Below are 16,458 nucleotides of genomic sequence, written 5' to 3' on the forward strand. Positions count from 1 at the left end.
AGGCAGCTACAAGGGGATAATACAGCTAATAAAAACCAGGACACAGGAAATATGCCAGACCCATAACATATTAGCACTTAACTCAGGCATATTCTCACACACACTGCACATACCTCACCAAGATACTGAACACACCTATGAATAGCCTTCACACACATTCACACTCCTTAAAAACCAGGGAAGTTCCCAGACCCATTGAGTCTCGTCCGTTCATTTACTTTACTGTACATGGTGGTATTTGCTAGCTAGCTGACGTAAACCACCATGTTGTTTTGTTGCTAATACAACAAGCATTGTGACCTCCCCCCACCCACTCACCCACCTATCCACCCACCCTTCCTTCCTTCCTCCCTTCCTTCCTACTCCTTGTCATTAATTGTGGATTAAACAACACATACAGAACAGGCATCTGGTGAACACAACTGCAGGAATGAACTCCTAGCCTAGGTGTTACTTTGAAAGTGCTGCCATGTAATTATTCCGACCCAACTTCAAAGAAGATGGTCAATCTTTCCATGCGGAACATAGTGTAATTGTGTGTTCCAAAATGTCTGCCATATAAGCATAAGTGGTAGCGTGCTTGTTGAGAGTCAACTACTGTTTGTTGTAGTGGTCAAATATACTCTTGAGGTTATGGAAATATGATGTCATTGTTATTGTCAAAGGATATGACAGCTACTACAACATAAGGATGGTTAACATATTACTGTTATGTGTCGACTCACCGCTTTGGACATTGTGGTTCTTTGCCTATACTATGCTTATTATTTATTTAGCCTGAAGGCTTAAAAGCCCACACCAGTAGAAATCCACTTTTTCCAGCTGAAAGACGATGGCCAGAGCTTACCCATTGATGTTGCTCAACAATTGAAGTCAATAGTTATCATTTTTGTCAAGTATGATATACAGTGGGGAGAACAAGTATTTGATACACTGCCGATTTTGCAGGTTTTCCTGCTTACAAAGCATGTAGAGGTCTGTAATTTTTATCATAGGTACACTTCAACTGTGAGAAATGGAATCTAAAACAAAAATCCAGAAAATCATATTGTATGATTTTTAAGTAAATAATTTGCATTTTATTGCATGACATAATTATTTGATACATCAGAAAAGCAGAACTTAAAATTTGGTACAGAAACCTTTGTTTGCAATTACAGAGATCAAAAGTTTCCTGTAGTTCTTGACCAGGTTTGCACACACTGCAGCAGGGATTTTGGCCCACTCCTCCATACAGACGTTCTCCAGATCCTTCAGGTTTCGGGGCTGTCGCTGGGCAATACAGACTTTCAGCTCCCTCCAAAGATGTTCTATTGGGTTCATGTCTGGAGACTGACTAGGCCACTCCAGGACCTTGAGATGCTTCTTACGGAGCCACTCCTTAGTTGCCACGACCCATCTTCAATGCTCTTACTGAGGGAAGGAGGTTGTTGGCCAAGATCTTGCGATACATGGCCCCATCCATCCTCCCCTCAATATGGTGTAGTCGTCCTGTCCCCTTTGCAGAAAAGCATCCCCAAAGAATGATGTTTCCACCTCCATGCTTCACGGTTGGGATGGTGTTCTTGGGGTTGTACTCATCCTTCTTCTTCCTCCAAACAGTTTAGACCAAAAAGCTCTATTTTTGTCTCATCAGACCACATGACCGTTTCCCATTCCTCCTCTGGATCATCCAGATGGTCATTGGCAAACTTCAGACGGGCCTAGACATGCGCTGGCTTGAGCAGGGGGACCTTGCGTGCGCTGCAAGATTTCAATCCATGACGGGGTAGTGTGTTACTAATGGTTTTCAATGAGACTGTGGTCCCAGCTCTCTTCAGGTCATTGACCAGGTCCTGCCGTGTAGTTCTGGGCTGATCCCTCACCTTCCTCGTGATCATTGATGTCCCACGAGGTGAGATCTTGCATGGAGCCCCAGACCGAGGGTGATTGACCGTCATCTTGAACTTCTTCCATTTCCTAATAATTGCGCCAACAGTTGCTTCCTTCTCACCAAGTTGCTTGCCTATTGTCCTGTAGCCCATCCAAGCCTTGTGCAGGTCTACAATTGTATCCCTGATGTCCTTACACCCTATCTGGTCTTGGCCATTGTGGAGAGGTTGAAGTCTGTTTGATTGAGTGTGGGGACAGATGTCTTTTATACAGGTAACGAGTTCAAACAGATGCAGTTAATACAGGTAATGAGTGGAGAACAGGAGGGCTTCTTAAAGAAAAACTAACAGATCTGTGAGAGACGGAATTCTTACTGGTTGGTAGGTGATCAAATACTTATATCATGCAATAAAATGCAAATGAATTACTTAAAAATCATACAATGTGATTTTCTGGATTTTCGGATTCCTCTACATGCTTTGTAAGTAGGAAAACCTGCAAAATCGGCAGTGTATCAAATACTTGTTCTCCCCACTGTATTTGGGCTTGAAGTGACATATCTGAATTGTGCACTTTGTGCAATTCCATGTGAATGCGGTGTCTTGTCCTGTGATATGATATACTAAATATTTTCAGCCTACATTTGTTTAATTTCAGGGTTTTACCTCTCATTTAATCCTGCATGGGCTGGCTTGGCTTTGCTGTACCGTGGCCGAAACCTACCAACAGCTTACCTACCAAAGGTTGCACCTTGTCCTTTACAATGTCGAAAAACGCACATCAGCTATCTTTGAATGACTATCCATTTTACCGGAGATTCATTTTATTATTTCAAACTATTTCTATGGCGGATTCGCATCTGCAATGTACAGAAGATGCGAAAACGTTGGAGATAACAATAGATGAGGAAGTCAAAACCCAGCAACAACAGATTAGCAATTAGCTAGCTAGATAAGATTAGCAATATAGCTATCTAGCTAGCTAGATAAGGTTAGCATGCTAGCTAGCTACAACGACTACTGTCAGTGCCGTAATTTCCTTGTGGAAATTACCACACCCAATTCATGAATAAGTAGTTCGTCTGAGCTGAAACCTTAACGTGGATTTCCTCTCTAGGACAGGTGAAATAGTGGCGGCAACTTCCTCTGGGGGGTTGGGGGGTGCTTTAAAGTTGATCTGTATTCTATGCTACCTTAATCTGTAGATAATTGTCACTAATTTGATTTCGATTTTTGACTAGATTTCATGAAAAAGCACTACATTAAATGTAAATCACAATGTTTAGTAGCTGAAAGTCTGTTGTTGTTTCCTTATGAAACAGAATCATAGTATCAATAGATCACTAGAACACAAGGGACTAAACCAGGGGTGACAAACTCATTTTGCCACATTTGATTTTCAATGTAATGAAAATGTGTAATATTTCCTCTGCGTCAAAATTTCCCCAAAATAATCCTCTATCCATCATTTTAAACAAAAAAGTTCTACGCTCCCTGGTGGTCTCTTTCACTGGATACAGTAAACAACATCTGTATGAATGTAGGTCCATTATTATTACTACACAGGCTCTATTTTAGTCATTTGAAAGTCCCTACAGGACTAAACTATTGTTTCAAGGGATATTGGAGCTTTTCTGAAGCTTCTCAGTTTGTGTGTGTGTTTGTGACTGTGTCTGTGAATGTGTGTGTGAAAGAGGGAGAGAGAGGCAAGACATGAGCTTGTCAACTCGTATTTAACCTGTAACCCGAGAACCTGATAACAACGAGAGGGAGAAAAAAAGGGGACTTTCGTCTTGTGTCAAGCTCAAGTCCAACCCCTGCACTCCTTGGGAAATGTACCTAGATATACTTCTGATGTTTTTTTTCCCTCTCTCCTTGCTTGCGAGCATGTGCTCAGAGTGAGAGAGAGAGTAAAGGAGGAAGGAGTGACTAAGTGAGAGGGAGGAGAGCAAGGAGAGAAATAGCGAGAGAGCGGAGAGAGAGAAAGGGGGGATTAGCAATAGCCCGCAGCCAGACTTTCCCAATTTGTTGGTGCTGAGTGCTGCAGTGTGCTGTTCCAGATCTTGGGTGTTAGGGCTCACTATTTGGCCCTCTTCGTGGCACTTGACCGTATAAAGAGACTTGAGACATTTCTATGCTCATTTTTCTGGCAAGAGGGAGAGAGGAACGAAAAGCCAGAGCTATTAGCGTGGAGCCTTGTGAAGCCAGAAAAATACATACCTCTCTCTCTCTCTCTCTCTCTCTCACACACACCTCCACGATCTCTCCAGCCTAGGTAGGCAGCCTTTGGATTACCCCATCTAGTGTGCACGCCGACAAAGCAAGCCATTCTCTGCCTCTCTGCACACTGAAAGAAAGGACGATGTCGCACTAAACGTGGAAACAGCAAAAGAAGGAACGAGTGAAAGAGAGGGAGAGAAAGAGACGGTGAGAGAGGATGGCTACGGCTGTGTATCAGGTAAGAAGAACAGGCTGGTCCCACGCTCCTCTCGTTTGTGAGGAGAGCGCTTGTTTACCCGGTAGTTATGTCTGGGATTTGAGCTAGGTAGTCTCCGGTCTAGGTTGTGCAACTCCAGCGGTGAATGGAATAGCAACCCCTGGCAGTGGCACACTGTGTTTGCTTGTTCTGCATAAAGAAACAGCAAGTTCTAAGTGCTCTCAGATGTGTGTGTGTCTGTGTGTGTGACAGACAGACAGACAGACAGACAGACAGACAGACAGACAGACAGACAGGCATAACGAGAATAATGAGACAGAATGAGAAGGGAACAGGAGTGTGTGCACTGTCCATGTGAAATAGAGGATCACCTTTCAGTTCACTACATGCACTTCCATGTGGTAGACAGTAGTTAGTCTATTGGTACCATTGTGTTTTGGTCCATTTAGCATGCTTTGGGTGGTCCCGTGTTGTCAAACTGTTCAGAGCTTGTTCTCAGGACTTAAAATGGCTTTTGCCCCCTTCACTGAAGGATCTATTTGTGTGTGTGTGTGTGTGTGTGTGTGTGTGTGTGTGTGTGTGTGTGTGTGTGTGTGTGTGTGTGTGTGTGTGTGTGTGTCTTTGAGGGTGTGTGTTAGAGAAAATGAGGGGAAGTTGGAGAGTTATGTGTGTATCTGACAGGAATGACAAATATGGCTGTAAGTGGCGGGCAATAGGTGTTCCCCTTGAGGGTTGTTTGTGTGTGTGGGTCTGGGTCTGCATGTGCTGCCGGACCTGCCTCTCCCCTGTACCGTTATCTCTGCCTCTACTGTAGCTCATTCCCCTTTTGACTAAGAGGCTCCATATATGTAGTTGTGGGTCCATCCATATATATAAATAATACCTTATAATGCTTGTGAGGTGAGACATACTGCATGAAGTCATTCTCCTTAAATGTATAAGCTGTGTATGTGTGTATGTTGTTTGAGAAGTCAGAGGTGTGTGTGCGTGCGTGCGTGTGTGTGTGTGTGTGTGTGTGTGTGTGTGTGTGTGTGTGATGTGTCCACGCAGCACCCTACACTAGACCCTGACCCTGCTCCCTGTCCAATAATAACCACAGTCACTCTGTCTCAACCGTGAGAAACTAACAGCAGTTTGGGAATTTTTGGCTCTTATAGCAGATGCAATTGCATCCAATTTGCCTCAAATTGGGGGGGAAAAGAGCAACAGCATAGGCAGAAAACTTAGAGAGTATTCATCAGTGAGTTTGGAGCTCGTGGGAAATGAGCAGTGTTTGCTCTTAAAGACATCTCAGAGGTAATGTATACAACATTCTGTGTGTGTGTGTGCAGATGTGTGTATGTGTGTTTGAGTGAGGCGCACCCCTGTTCATCAGTCTCCAAGTATCTCTCCTCCTCTTGCTTCTTCCCATTATTAGCCCAGTCCTGGACAGAATTCCTCACCGCTTGCCTCACCATATCAGGAATTCCTTGTTAATGTATGGCCAAGAGAAATGTGAACCAATATGGACCGTCTCACTAGAACATTGGGATGAAGCTTGTTTTGCGTAGGAATACAGTACCTATAGCATCCATTGGCAGGGAACCAGAGAGAGACTTGGTTTCAGTTTTGTCGTAGAAGCATATTTATTTTCACGTTCTCTCTGTTAGCCAAGCTTTGCTGCAGTCCACGTCGGACACGTCGCGATAGATGTCCCCATGCAACAAAATACTGTATCACCGAGCGAGCCAGGGAAACCGATGAATAGTAGAGTTGCGTTTTAGAGCGAGAGCGGGTGATGAAGGGGTGTGTGAGTTTTGAGTGTGAGAGAGAGTGTGTGTGTGTGTGTGAAAATGTCTCACATCATGTTCTATAACCATATAGACTGTATACTGAGATCCTGTAGAATGTAGAGCATTCTTCTTATTTGCGCTGCTTGCCTCTAATTGTGATTTAAGAGCACTTTAGAATTCCAGGTCCACCATTGTACTCTGCCCCTAAAACATTTGGATGAGGATTTTGGCAGAGCAATGCTTTGTACTGTGTGGTAAGGATTGTTGTTTGATGAATGTCTGTTTAAAAATGTCCCATTATGGAACTTTGGGGCTTGTTGCATTTCGTGGATATTTCTCTTTTTTATTATTATCATTTTTTATTTATTTAACCTTTATTTAACTAGGCAAGTCAGTTAAGAACAAATTCTTATTTACAATGACGGCCTACCCCGACCAAACCCAGATGACGCTGGGCCAATTGTGTGCCGCCCTACACACACACACACACACACACACACACACACACACACACACACACACACACACACACACACACACACACTGCAATCAGGGGAACAAGAGTTTATCATACAGGTGTAGGATCCTAATTTGATCGCCCTGTTGCTGGAGAACTTTCCTGCAATGGACAGGACATTTTAAACTTGTAGTGTATTTGAGGTTTAAAAAGGCTTCTAAAGCTTAGAATTTCCACTTTGAAATTAGATTTTCCGTTAGGGAAAATGTATCAACCCCTACAAAAATGTACATCAATTATAATCCACATAATAATTTACATAATATAATTATTGTTAGTGCAGGATTATTTTCCTAATGGAGCAAACTGGCTCAAATTAAGATCCTACGTCTGTAGCCCCTCACTCCGTATCTGTAAAACGGGAACACCGTATCTTGTGCGGCACCACTTTGTTTACATTCCTGTTGTGTATTTTAGCAGCGCCAGCTTCATTCCTCCTCCCCTCCCGCACTGTGTTATTTTCCTCTTCCTTGATGGTAAACATAAGTACAGCTTCTGTGTGTGTGTTCAAGCGCGTGCGAGTGTACTGTGTGTGATGGCTAATCACGTCTGTCATCTATGTTTCGGTGCAGTCTGTGCGTGTGGATGTGTTTCAATCCCTCCCCAGGAAAGATAACGGTCCACCATTTGAATGTCTCTACAGAACATAGTGCTATCCTATTATCAACATTAGGTAAATCATCCAAAACATACGGTTTGTTATGATCTGGTAGAAGTTATTTAGGAGTTATTTTTTTCTGGGCCTGTTTTAAACATGTTCCAGCACTTTAAAGTTATAAGCCAGATACACTGTGATTGGTTTACAGGAACAGTTTGACGAGAGACATCTCCAACAACTACCTGCTGTCACTAGTTGACACCTGGGCCCCACATAGTTACTGGTAGGGGAATGTCTTTTTAACCCAGGGATCAGATTACAATCTAAGCCTCTATAACTCCTCACCCTTCCTTAAAGAGATTCAGAGACAGTCATGCCTGTCCATATGGAAGTCATGCATATCCTCATAGTGTCCCCTTAAATTAGTTCAACATGTGTTTCTCTCCAGAGACCAAAAGTGTGAGCTTCTCTGCATCATACGAGGAAACTCACACAGAAGGTGATAACGTGCTATAATGCTAGTTGTAGGGCTCCAAAGGTGAGAGCAAGCAAGGGCCACAACAGAGTCTGTTCTTTCTCCTCTGTGGCACGTAATTTATATATTATTGTACAATCATTGATTGGCTAGGGGGAGACTGTTCTAAGTTGCTGATTAGAAGGAAAGGACAAAGGAGAAGTAAACACATTGGCTTGAGTTTGAGGCCTGAAGTCGATAATGTTCCAGAGAGAGACAAGAAACGGCAGCACATCAGACAGTGTACGTCATCATATACTGTGCCCAGTTGATTGAAAAACACAACCAGCCTCGGTATGCACTCCATCAGATTCAACGCTGCTTTAACGTTGGCACACGTTATGAGGCAGACATTAGCACTGCACTAATACATGTGTCAACGGTTAATTGTTTACAGTCTGGCTTTTAGTGAGATGAATAAAATCTTTGAGGGCACAGGGCCATGTTTTCTGAAGGTCCCATATACTTGAAGGGGGATAAGCTAATGTTACACATGGCTACTTTAAAGACTTTTGGTTCCTCTACAGTAAAACTGTTGACCGACCCTAAAGGGAGGTTTGTTGAGGAGATTGGGTGAAAACATCCGGTGTGTTGTTCTGGGCATAGTGAATAGTTGTCCATTCAGTTGTCACCTGACAGAGGGTCAGAACATCTCATGGCAAAGTAACCTTAAAGAAGGTCACGATAACTCATGACTAAGAGTTGCCAGTTAAACAGTGAAAAGCCAACTGTGACCAAAATATGCCCACTCACGTGTCTATGAAAAGGTAATGATTTTTTTATATTTTTTAAAGTATAATAATGCTATGTTGTTCAAGAGAATGGTGTACTGTAACTAAAAAAAAAATCCATTGCGACCGTAATTGTGCAAATGAATGTCATGCCATGTGTTGTCTGGTATGCTTTACAGGTGTGTGTTTCGGTAACACTTAAAAGAAGAGCAGGACTGAAGTAATTATATTGCCTACAGCCCCATTGTCATCATATGTTATGAAGATTGCCCAATGACTTGTAAAGTAACAAATTGTACATAGCACAATTTAAAACTGACCTTAGATCAGTGTCAGGGCTCAACCTCATCCTATTTCTATACTCTAGTCACACATGGTGCACAATGTGATCTAAAGGTCTCACGGTTCTCCACCAACAAAGTCTAGTGCCATGCCAGCTCCTCAAGACTAAGGCCATCCAGAGCCCCTATAATACCCCTTAATGGGGCCCAGACATTTAATAATAGCTGATTTCTCCAAAATGCCTCCATGCAATTAAGACGGCGGTCTCGCCTCACATAACGGCTCTTTATTGACCAGTGGTTGCTGCTGGAAGGGAGTGAAGGAAAGGGATAAAAGAGGAGAACGAGACCCTGTTTCCGCTCCTCTGTTCGCAATCCCAGCATTTGCCGCGGCCTGTAAGCTTGACAAGGGGGTTTACATTTGTGGCTGCGGGTAACATTGTCCCCGTTGATTACAGTAAAATGGCAGCCCTGTCGGTTGCCAGTTCTGTCAGAATCAATGGCTCGCTGTATTTTGTCTCTTCAACCACATCCCACCACCGTAGTAGAACTGAGTCATCCATGGCCCTGTTTGACCCTCCTGGGACACCGTCAGTCAAATATGGAGCCCGGCTCACATGACTGCACCATTATGCTTATTGAAAGTGACTTCTCTGACGACCCCAGGGAGTAGAATAGAATACTATATAAGATCACATTCATGGTGGTTATGTCCTTAACATTGTGTTTTGGTGTACAGTGATTGTTTTGAATCTATAGTTTACAACTCATAGTTTGCCCTCTACAAACCTATTGGAGTCTAGAGTAATTCACAACTGACAGAGGTTGAATGATGCCCATTCCCACATCAATAGTGATCAATAGAGATCCTACTGTACATTCAAGAAAACTAGTTACAAATGCAACTAAGAAACTAAGACTCTAATACTATACTATCCAGCATGGCTAGATAGTATAGACCAGAGGTAGGGAACTACACTGAACAAAAATATAAATGCAACATGTAAAGTGTTGGTCCAACGTTTCATGAGTTGAAAAGATGTTCTATGCGCACTAAAAGCTTATTTCTCTCATACATACATGGGGCGGCAGGGTAGCCTAGTGGTTAGAGCGTTGGACTAGTAACCGGAAGGTTGCGAGTTCAAACCCCCTAGCTGACAAGGTACAATTCTGTCGTTCTGCCCCTGAACAGGCAGTTAACACTGTTCCCAGGCCGTCATTGAAAATAAGAATGTGTTCTTAACTGACTTGCCTGGTTAAATAAAAGTAAAATAAAAAATAAAAAAAACATGTATATATCCCTGTTAGTGAGCATTTCTCCATTGCCAAGATAATCCATCCACCTGCCAGCAGTGGCATATCAAGAACCTGATTAAACAGCGTGATTATTCCACAGGTGCACCTTGTGCTGGGGACAATAAAAGGTCACTCCAAAATGTGCAGTTTTGTCACACAACACAATGCCACAGATGTCGCAAGTTTTGAGGGTGAGCGTGCAATTGGCATGCTGACTGCAGGATCGTCCACCAGAGAATGTTAATTATTAACCATGTTCATTTCTCTACCATTTCTCCACCAATGTCATTTTAGAAAATTTGGCAGTAAGTCCAACCTGCCTCACAACCGCACAACACATATATGGCATCGTGTGGGCGTGTGAGCGAACGGTTTGCTGATGTCAATGTTGTGAACAGAGTGCCCCATGGTGGCGCTGGGGTTAAGCTACGGACAATGAACACATTTGCATTTTATTGATGGTAATTTGAATTCACAGAGATACCGTGACAAGATCTTGAGGCCGTGTTTGGAATGCTCTGGATCGATGTGTGCGACAGCGTGTTCCAGTTCCCACCAATATCCAGCAACTTCGCACAGCTATTGAAGAGGAGAGGGACAACATTCCACAGGCCACAAACAACAGCCTGATCAACTCTACGCGAAGGAGATGTATCGTGCTGCATGAGGCAAATGGTAGTCACACCAGATACTGACTGGTTTTCTGATCCACGGCCCCACCTATTTTTTTCAAGGTATCTTTGACCATTAGTAGCATATCTGTATTACCAGTCATGTGAAATCCATAGATTAGGGCCTAATGAATTTAATTCAATTGACTGATTTCCTTATATGAACTGTAACTCAGTAAAATCTTTGAAATTGTTGCATGTTGCGTTTATATTTTTGTTCAGCAGCGGGACGGTTTTTGTCTGGAGCGGATGGTCAAGGTGCCGGAACATAATGATACATTTTTTTTAAAAGTACGCACGCATGTTGCCAATGCCCTGGTATAGACCTTTCTTGCAAAGGCTAGAGAGGCTAGGTAGAAGGTAGGTACCCTCTTGCTTTGTCCCTATCCCACCCATCATTATCATCAGCCAGCATGTGCATCCCCCACCCCTACTCCTCCCAAAACTCCAGACGACTCCCCGAACGCTATGTGAAATATTCTCTCCCTGGGAACCATGGGTGCACGCCAACAGTTTAGTGCGGGGAAGGGGGGTTGTGTTCCACGTAACATCCCCTCCCATGAGGTCTCTCTCTCTCTCACTCTCTCTTATCCGGCCCTCAGTCTCCCTGTGGAATGTTTATGGAATGCAGGCCCTAGCTGTTTCCACGGTTTCATCAGAAAGCCCTTGTGTTCTTGTTTGCTTTTTCTGCCTTGATTGATGGAGGGACTTTAGTATTGGAAAAAAGGCAGGAAACACCTTGCCAGGTCTGGATCCTTCCATGCTGCAAATATTCACCATCCAGACCAGTAGCACTAAAACTACAGGGCTGGTCATGCAGCCAGCATGGAGCAGTCAACTGATCTTCAACAGAGAAACTAGGGTTGACATAGACTCTTGCCCTCACATTCGGCTGCGATATTATAGTCACAATTGGCAACAGTGTCATAGAGTACAATGTTATGATTTACCTTCCAGGAGCAGAAATGGAGACTTGTATAAAAAGTTCAATGACCGTATTAGTCTTTGAGTGTGCAAGCAGGTATGCTGTACATTGTGTTTGCATGTATATGTGTGTGTGTGTGTGTGTGTGTGTGTGTGTGTGTGTGTGTTCTGTGTGTGTGTGTGTGTGTTTCTGTGTGTGTGTGTGTGTAGCATAGATGTGTTTTCTCCAAACTCCATAAAGGGAACCACAAACAGAGACAGGCCCCACAAACTTTACTGAAAAGTGTAACTCTTTCTAGGTTCCCCAAATGGAAGAGTTTATTTGCTCTGCTCACTAACATTTCAACATTGGCTCTGGAATGAAACTGCGGTGATTAATGCTTATTTGAGCGAAGGTATGCAGTTGGCGTCCCAGAAATGTGTATGTACTGTATCAATATTGCTCTAATGGAGTCAATTATGGACTTATTTATTTGCACATCAGCAATTCTGAGCGATTGTGTGCAAACAAAATTGTGGTTATAAGGGAGTGTGTGTGTGTGTGAACAGTTTGTACTTATTCAGCATGTGTGTATGCACGCGTGTCTTTGTCGTGTGGCGCACCCATGTCTGTATGAGGGATAGAGAAAGACATAGACATTCACCCATCTATCTCACCAGAGACCTCAGACGCCAATGAGAGATAACTCATGTTTTGTGCCAGTTAGTCTGCTGTCACCGTGTTTCCAAAACTAGACCCGGAGCATCAAACCAGCCCACCTGCCCGCGAAGGGGATTTCTGTATCCCCATAACTCTTCTCCACAAATGTGCTAAATGCCAGCCAGGCTGCCTGCCTGCCTGTCAGTGCTAGCCTGTCTCAGCCTGCCACAGCTCCCTGAGAGACAAAATAACTATTGCTTTCCAAGGCTTGACTAAGGCAATGATAGTCAAATTGAGTTATAGTACTGTATGTCAGCTCAGGGGAACCAAGGGTGAGTAATCTAATGTTGCCATATCCCTATAGACTTAGACTTACACATATTATGATAAGCTACAACACAATACATTGCAATTTTACAATAAGGTGTACTACAATGAAATACTCATACACGTACCTATCGCATTTTACTTTCTTACATTTGATCATATGGGCATTATGTTCTTCCATTGCTTGGTCATGTTCTCGCCATCACGGTTGACAACTCCATTGTGTCCTCCTCCCAGAGCGCTAAGAACCTTGGCGTGATCCTGGACAACACCCTGTCGTTCTCAACTAACATCAAGGCGGTGGCCCGTTCTTGTAGGTTCATGTTCCGCTCTCTCCACTGGCTTCCAGTTGAAGCTCGCATCCGCTACAAGACCATGGTGCTTGCCTACGGAGCTGTGAGGGGAACGGCACCTCAGTACCTCCAGGCTCTGATCAGGCCCTACACCCAAACAAGGGCACTGCGTTCATCCACCTCTGGCCTGCTCGCCTCCCTACCACTGAGGAAGTACAGTTCCCGCGCAGCCCAGTCAAAACTGTTCGCTGCTCTGGCCCCCCAATGGTGGAACAAACTCCCTCACGACGCCAGGACAGCGGAGTCAATCACCACCTTCCGGAGACACCTGAAACCCCACCCCTTTCAGGAATACCTAGGATAGGATAAAGTAATCCTTCTCACCCCCCCCCCCCCTTAAAATATTTAGATGCACTATTGTAAAGTGGCTGTTCCACTGGATGTCTTAAGGTGAACGCACCAATTTGTAAGTCGCTCTGGATAAGAGCGTCTGCTAAATGACTTAAATGTAAATGTAAATGTTCGAAAAACTTGTGACTCTGATATTGTTTCATGGCAGGAATCCACTATTACCCTCATACACACAAGTCTCCCTCGTGATTGGAGATTAACCTTCACCTTCCCCTCTGTTATCTGTATCCTAAGCAATAACCAACCTTTTTAGCCTGTTCCCAGATCAGTTTGTGCTGTCTTGCCAACTCCTATGGCCACACATACAGATCTGTGATCAGGCTACCACTTTCTTGCTCTCCTTGTTTCTGCCTCCCCTTTTCCCCTCTTTCACTGTCTCCATGGGGTACTCAATGCTTGGCCATTTGCCAAACAATAAAAACATGGCAATGTGCAAATCACCTCATTGGTAAATAAGACTTGATCCCACATGTCACATTGAAGAGTCTGGAGGAAGTGTGACCTCACTGTGCAGTAACAAAAGAAATAAGGCATAGCTTCTCTGCCGTGTGACAGTAGTTCTGCCAAACAAAGATGGAGTGAGAATGAACAGGCGGCCCTGTTGAAGACGCAGCAGGCCTCTCCTCGCCAGGGAGAATAAACATGGCAGGGAATTAGAGTGTGTCAAAGCCTGCTCTATTCCACACCCCTCTTTCACCCCTCTGCCATGTGCGCTCTCTCTCTGTCTCTCTCTCTGTCTCTCTCTCTGTCTGTCTGCCTGTCCCTGTCTCTCTGTCTAACTCTCTCTCCCCTCTCTCTCTCACCCTCTCTCTCTCTCTCTCTCTCTCTCTCTCTCTCTCTCTCTTATCTCTCGTTCTCTCTCTTTCTCTCTCTTTCTCTCTCTCTCTCTCTCTCTCTCTCTCTCTCTCTCGCAGATGTTCCTCACATCCATCCCCTTGCCTGGCCCTTCAGTGTTGCTAAATGTTTTTCTTTTTTGTTTTGTTGTTTTTTCACCTTTATTTAACCAGGTAGGCCAAGTTCTCATTTACAACTGCGACCTTGCCAAGATAAAGCAAAGCAGTGCGACACAAACAACACAGAGTTACAAATGGGATAAACAAACGTACAGTCAATAACACAATAGAAAAATCTATATACAGTGTGTGCAGATGTAGTAAGATTAGGGAGGTCAGGCAATAAATAGGCCAGTGGCAAAATAATTACAATTTCGCAATTAAACACTGGAGTGATAGATGTGCAGATGATGAATGTGCAAGTAGAGATACTAGGGTGCAAAGGAGCAAAAAAATATTTTAACAATATGGGGATGAGGTAGTTGGGTGGGCTATTTACAGATGGGCTGTGTACAGGTGCAATGATCTGTGAGCTGCTCTGACAGCTGATGCTTAAATTTAGTGAGGGAGATATAAGTGATTTTTGCATTTCGTTCCAGTCATTGGCAGCAGAGAACTGGAAGGAAAGGCGGCCAAAGCAGGAGTTCTTCAGGGGCTCTTTCAGTGAAATACACCTGCTGGAGTGTGTGCTATGGCGACCAGTGAGCTGAGATAAGGCGGAGCTTTACCTAGCAAAAACGTATAGATGACCTGGAGTCAGTGGATTTGGCGACAAATATGAAACGAGGGCCAGCCAACGTGAGCATACAGGATGCAGTGGTGGGTAGTATATGAGGCTTTGGTGACAAAACGGATGGCACTGTGATAAACTACATCCAATTTGCTGAGTAGAGTGTTGGAGGCTATTCTGTAAATGACATTGCCGATGTCAAGGATCTGTAGGATAGTCAGTTTTATGGGGGTATGTTTGGCAGCATGAGTGAAGGATGCTTTGTTGAGAAATAGGAAGCCGATTCTAGATTTAATTTTGGATTGAAGATGCTTAATGTGAATCTGGAAGGAGAGTTTACAGTCTAACCAGACACCTAGGTATTTGTAGTTGTCCACATATTCTAAGTCAGAACCATCCAGTGTATTCATGATAGACGGGCGGGCGAGTGCGGGCAGCGATCGGTTGAAGAGCATGCATTTAGTTTTACTTGCATTTAAGAGCAGTTGGAGGCCACATAAGGAGTGTTGTATGGCATTGGAGCTCGTCTGGAGGTTTGTTAACACATGTCCAAAGAAGGGCCAGAAGTATACCGAATGGTGTCGTCTGCGTAGAGGTGGATCAGAGAATCACTAGCAGCAAAAGCGACATCATTGATATATACAGAGAAAAGAGTCCCCCATAGAGACTGCCAGAGGTCCAGACAATTTGACACATTGAACTCTATCTGAGTAGCTTGTGAACCAGGCTAGGCAGTCATTTGAGAAACCAAGGCTGATGAGTCTGCTGATAAGAATGTGGTGATTGACAGAGTTGAAAACCTTGGCCAGGTCGATGAAGACAGCTGCACAGCTGTCTTTTATAGATGGCGGTTATGATATTGTTTAGGACCTTAGCGTGGCTGAGGTACACCCATGACCAGCTCAGAAACCAGATTGCATAGCGGAGAAGGTACGGTGGGATTCGAAGTGGTCGGTGATCTGTTTATTAACTTGGCTTTCAAAGACTTTAGAAAGGCAGGGTAGGATAGATAGGTCTGTAACAGTTTGGGTCTAGAGTGTTTCCCCCTTTGAAGAGGGGGATGACCGCGGCAGCTTTCCAATCTTTAGGGATCTCAGATGATATGAATGAGAGGTTGAACAAGCCAGTAATAGGGGTTGCAACAATTGCGACGGATAATTTTAGAAAGAGAGGGTACAGATTGTCTAGCCCAGCTGATGTGTAGGTTTCCAGATTTTGCAGGTCTTGCAGAACATCAGCTATCTGGATTTGGGTGAAGGAGAAAGGGGGAGGCTTGGGCAAGTTGCTGTGAGGGGTGCAGAGCTGTTGACCGGGGTAGAGGTTGCCAGGTGAAAGCATGGCCATCTGTAGAAAAATGCTTATTGAAATTCTCAGATTTATCAGTGGTGACAGTGTTTCCTAGCCTCAGTGCAGTGGGCAGCTGGGAGGAGGTGCTCTTATTCTCCATGGACTTTACAGTGTCCCTGGACATTTTGGAGTTTGTGCAACAGGATGCACATTTCTGTTTGAAAAATCTAGCCTTTGCTTTCCTAACTGCCTGTGTATATTGGTTCCTAACTTCCCTGAAAAGTTGCATATTGCGGGGGCTATTGGATGCTATAATGCAGTACGT

The 16,458-nt window shown here is 44.0% G+C and overlaps 1 protein-coding gene across 7 annotated transcripts in view; it reads left to right on the forward strand.

The window, feature by feature from the left end:
* The window catches only part of tns1b (tensin 1b), a 298,140-nt gene that overhangs the window by 159,868 nt on the left and 121,814 nt on the right, over positions 1 to 16,458 (forward strand). Inside the window, exon 1 of one of the 7 annotated variants that reach the window (XM_029634852.2) lies at positions 3,767 to 4,329. The exons of 5 other annotated variants lie outside the window; for them this stretch is intronic. In XM_029634852.2, the coding sequence (XP_029490712.1) occupies positions 4,309 to 4,329 (21 nt within the window). In that variant the 5' untranslated portion in view covers positions 3,767 to 4,308. Of the gene's footprint in view, positions 1 to 3,766; positions 4,330 to 5,497; positions 5,605 to 16,458 lie in introns of those variants that run through there. One more of the 7 variants, XM_029634940.2, reaches the window with a different exon arrangement.

This window comes from Oncorhynchus nerka, linkage group LG1 (assembly GCF_034236695.1).
Source record: "Oncorhynchus nerka isolate Pitt River linkage group LG1, Oner_Uvic_2.0, whole genome shotgun sequence".
NCBI classification, from domain to species: Eukaryota; Metazoa; Chordata; class Actinopteri; order Salmoniformes; family Salmonidae; genus Oncorhynchus; species Oncorhynchus nerka.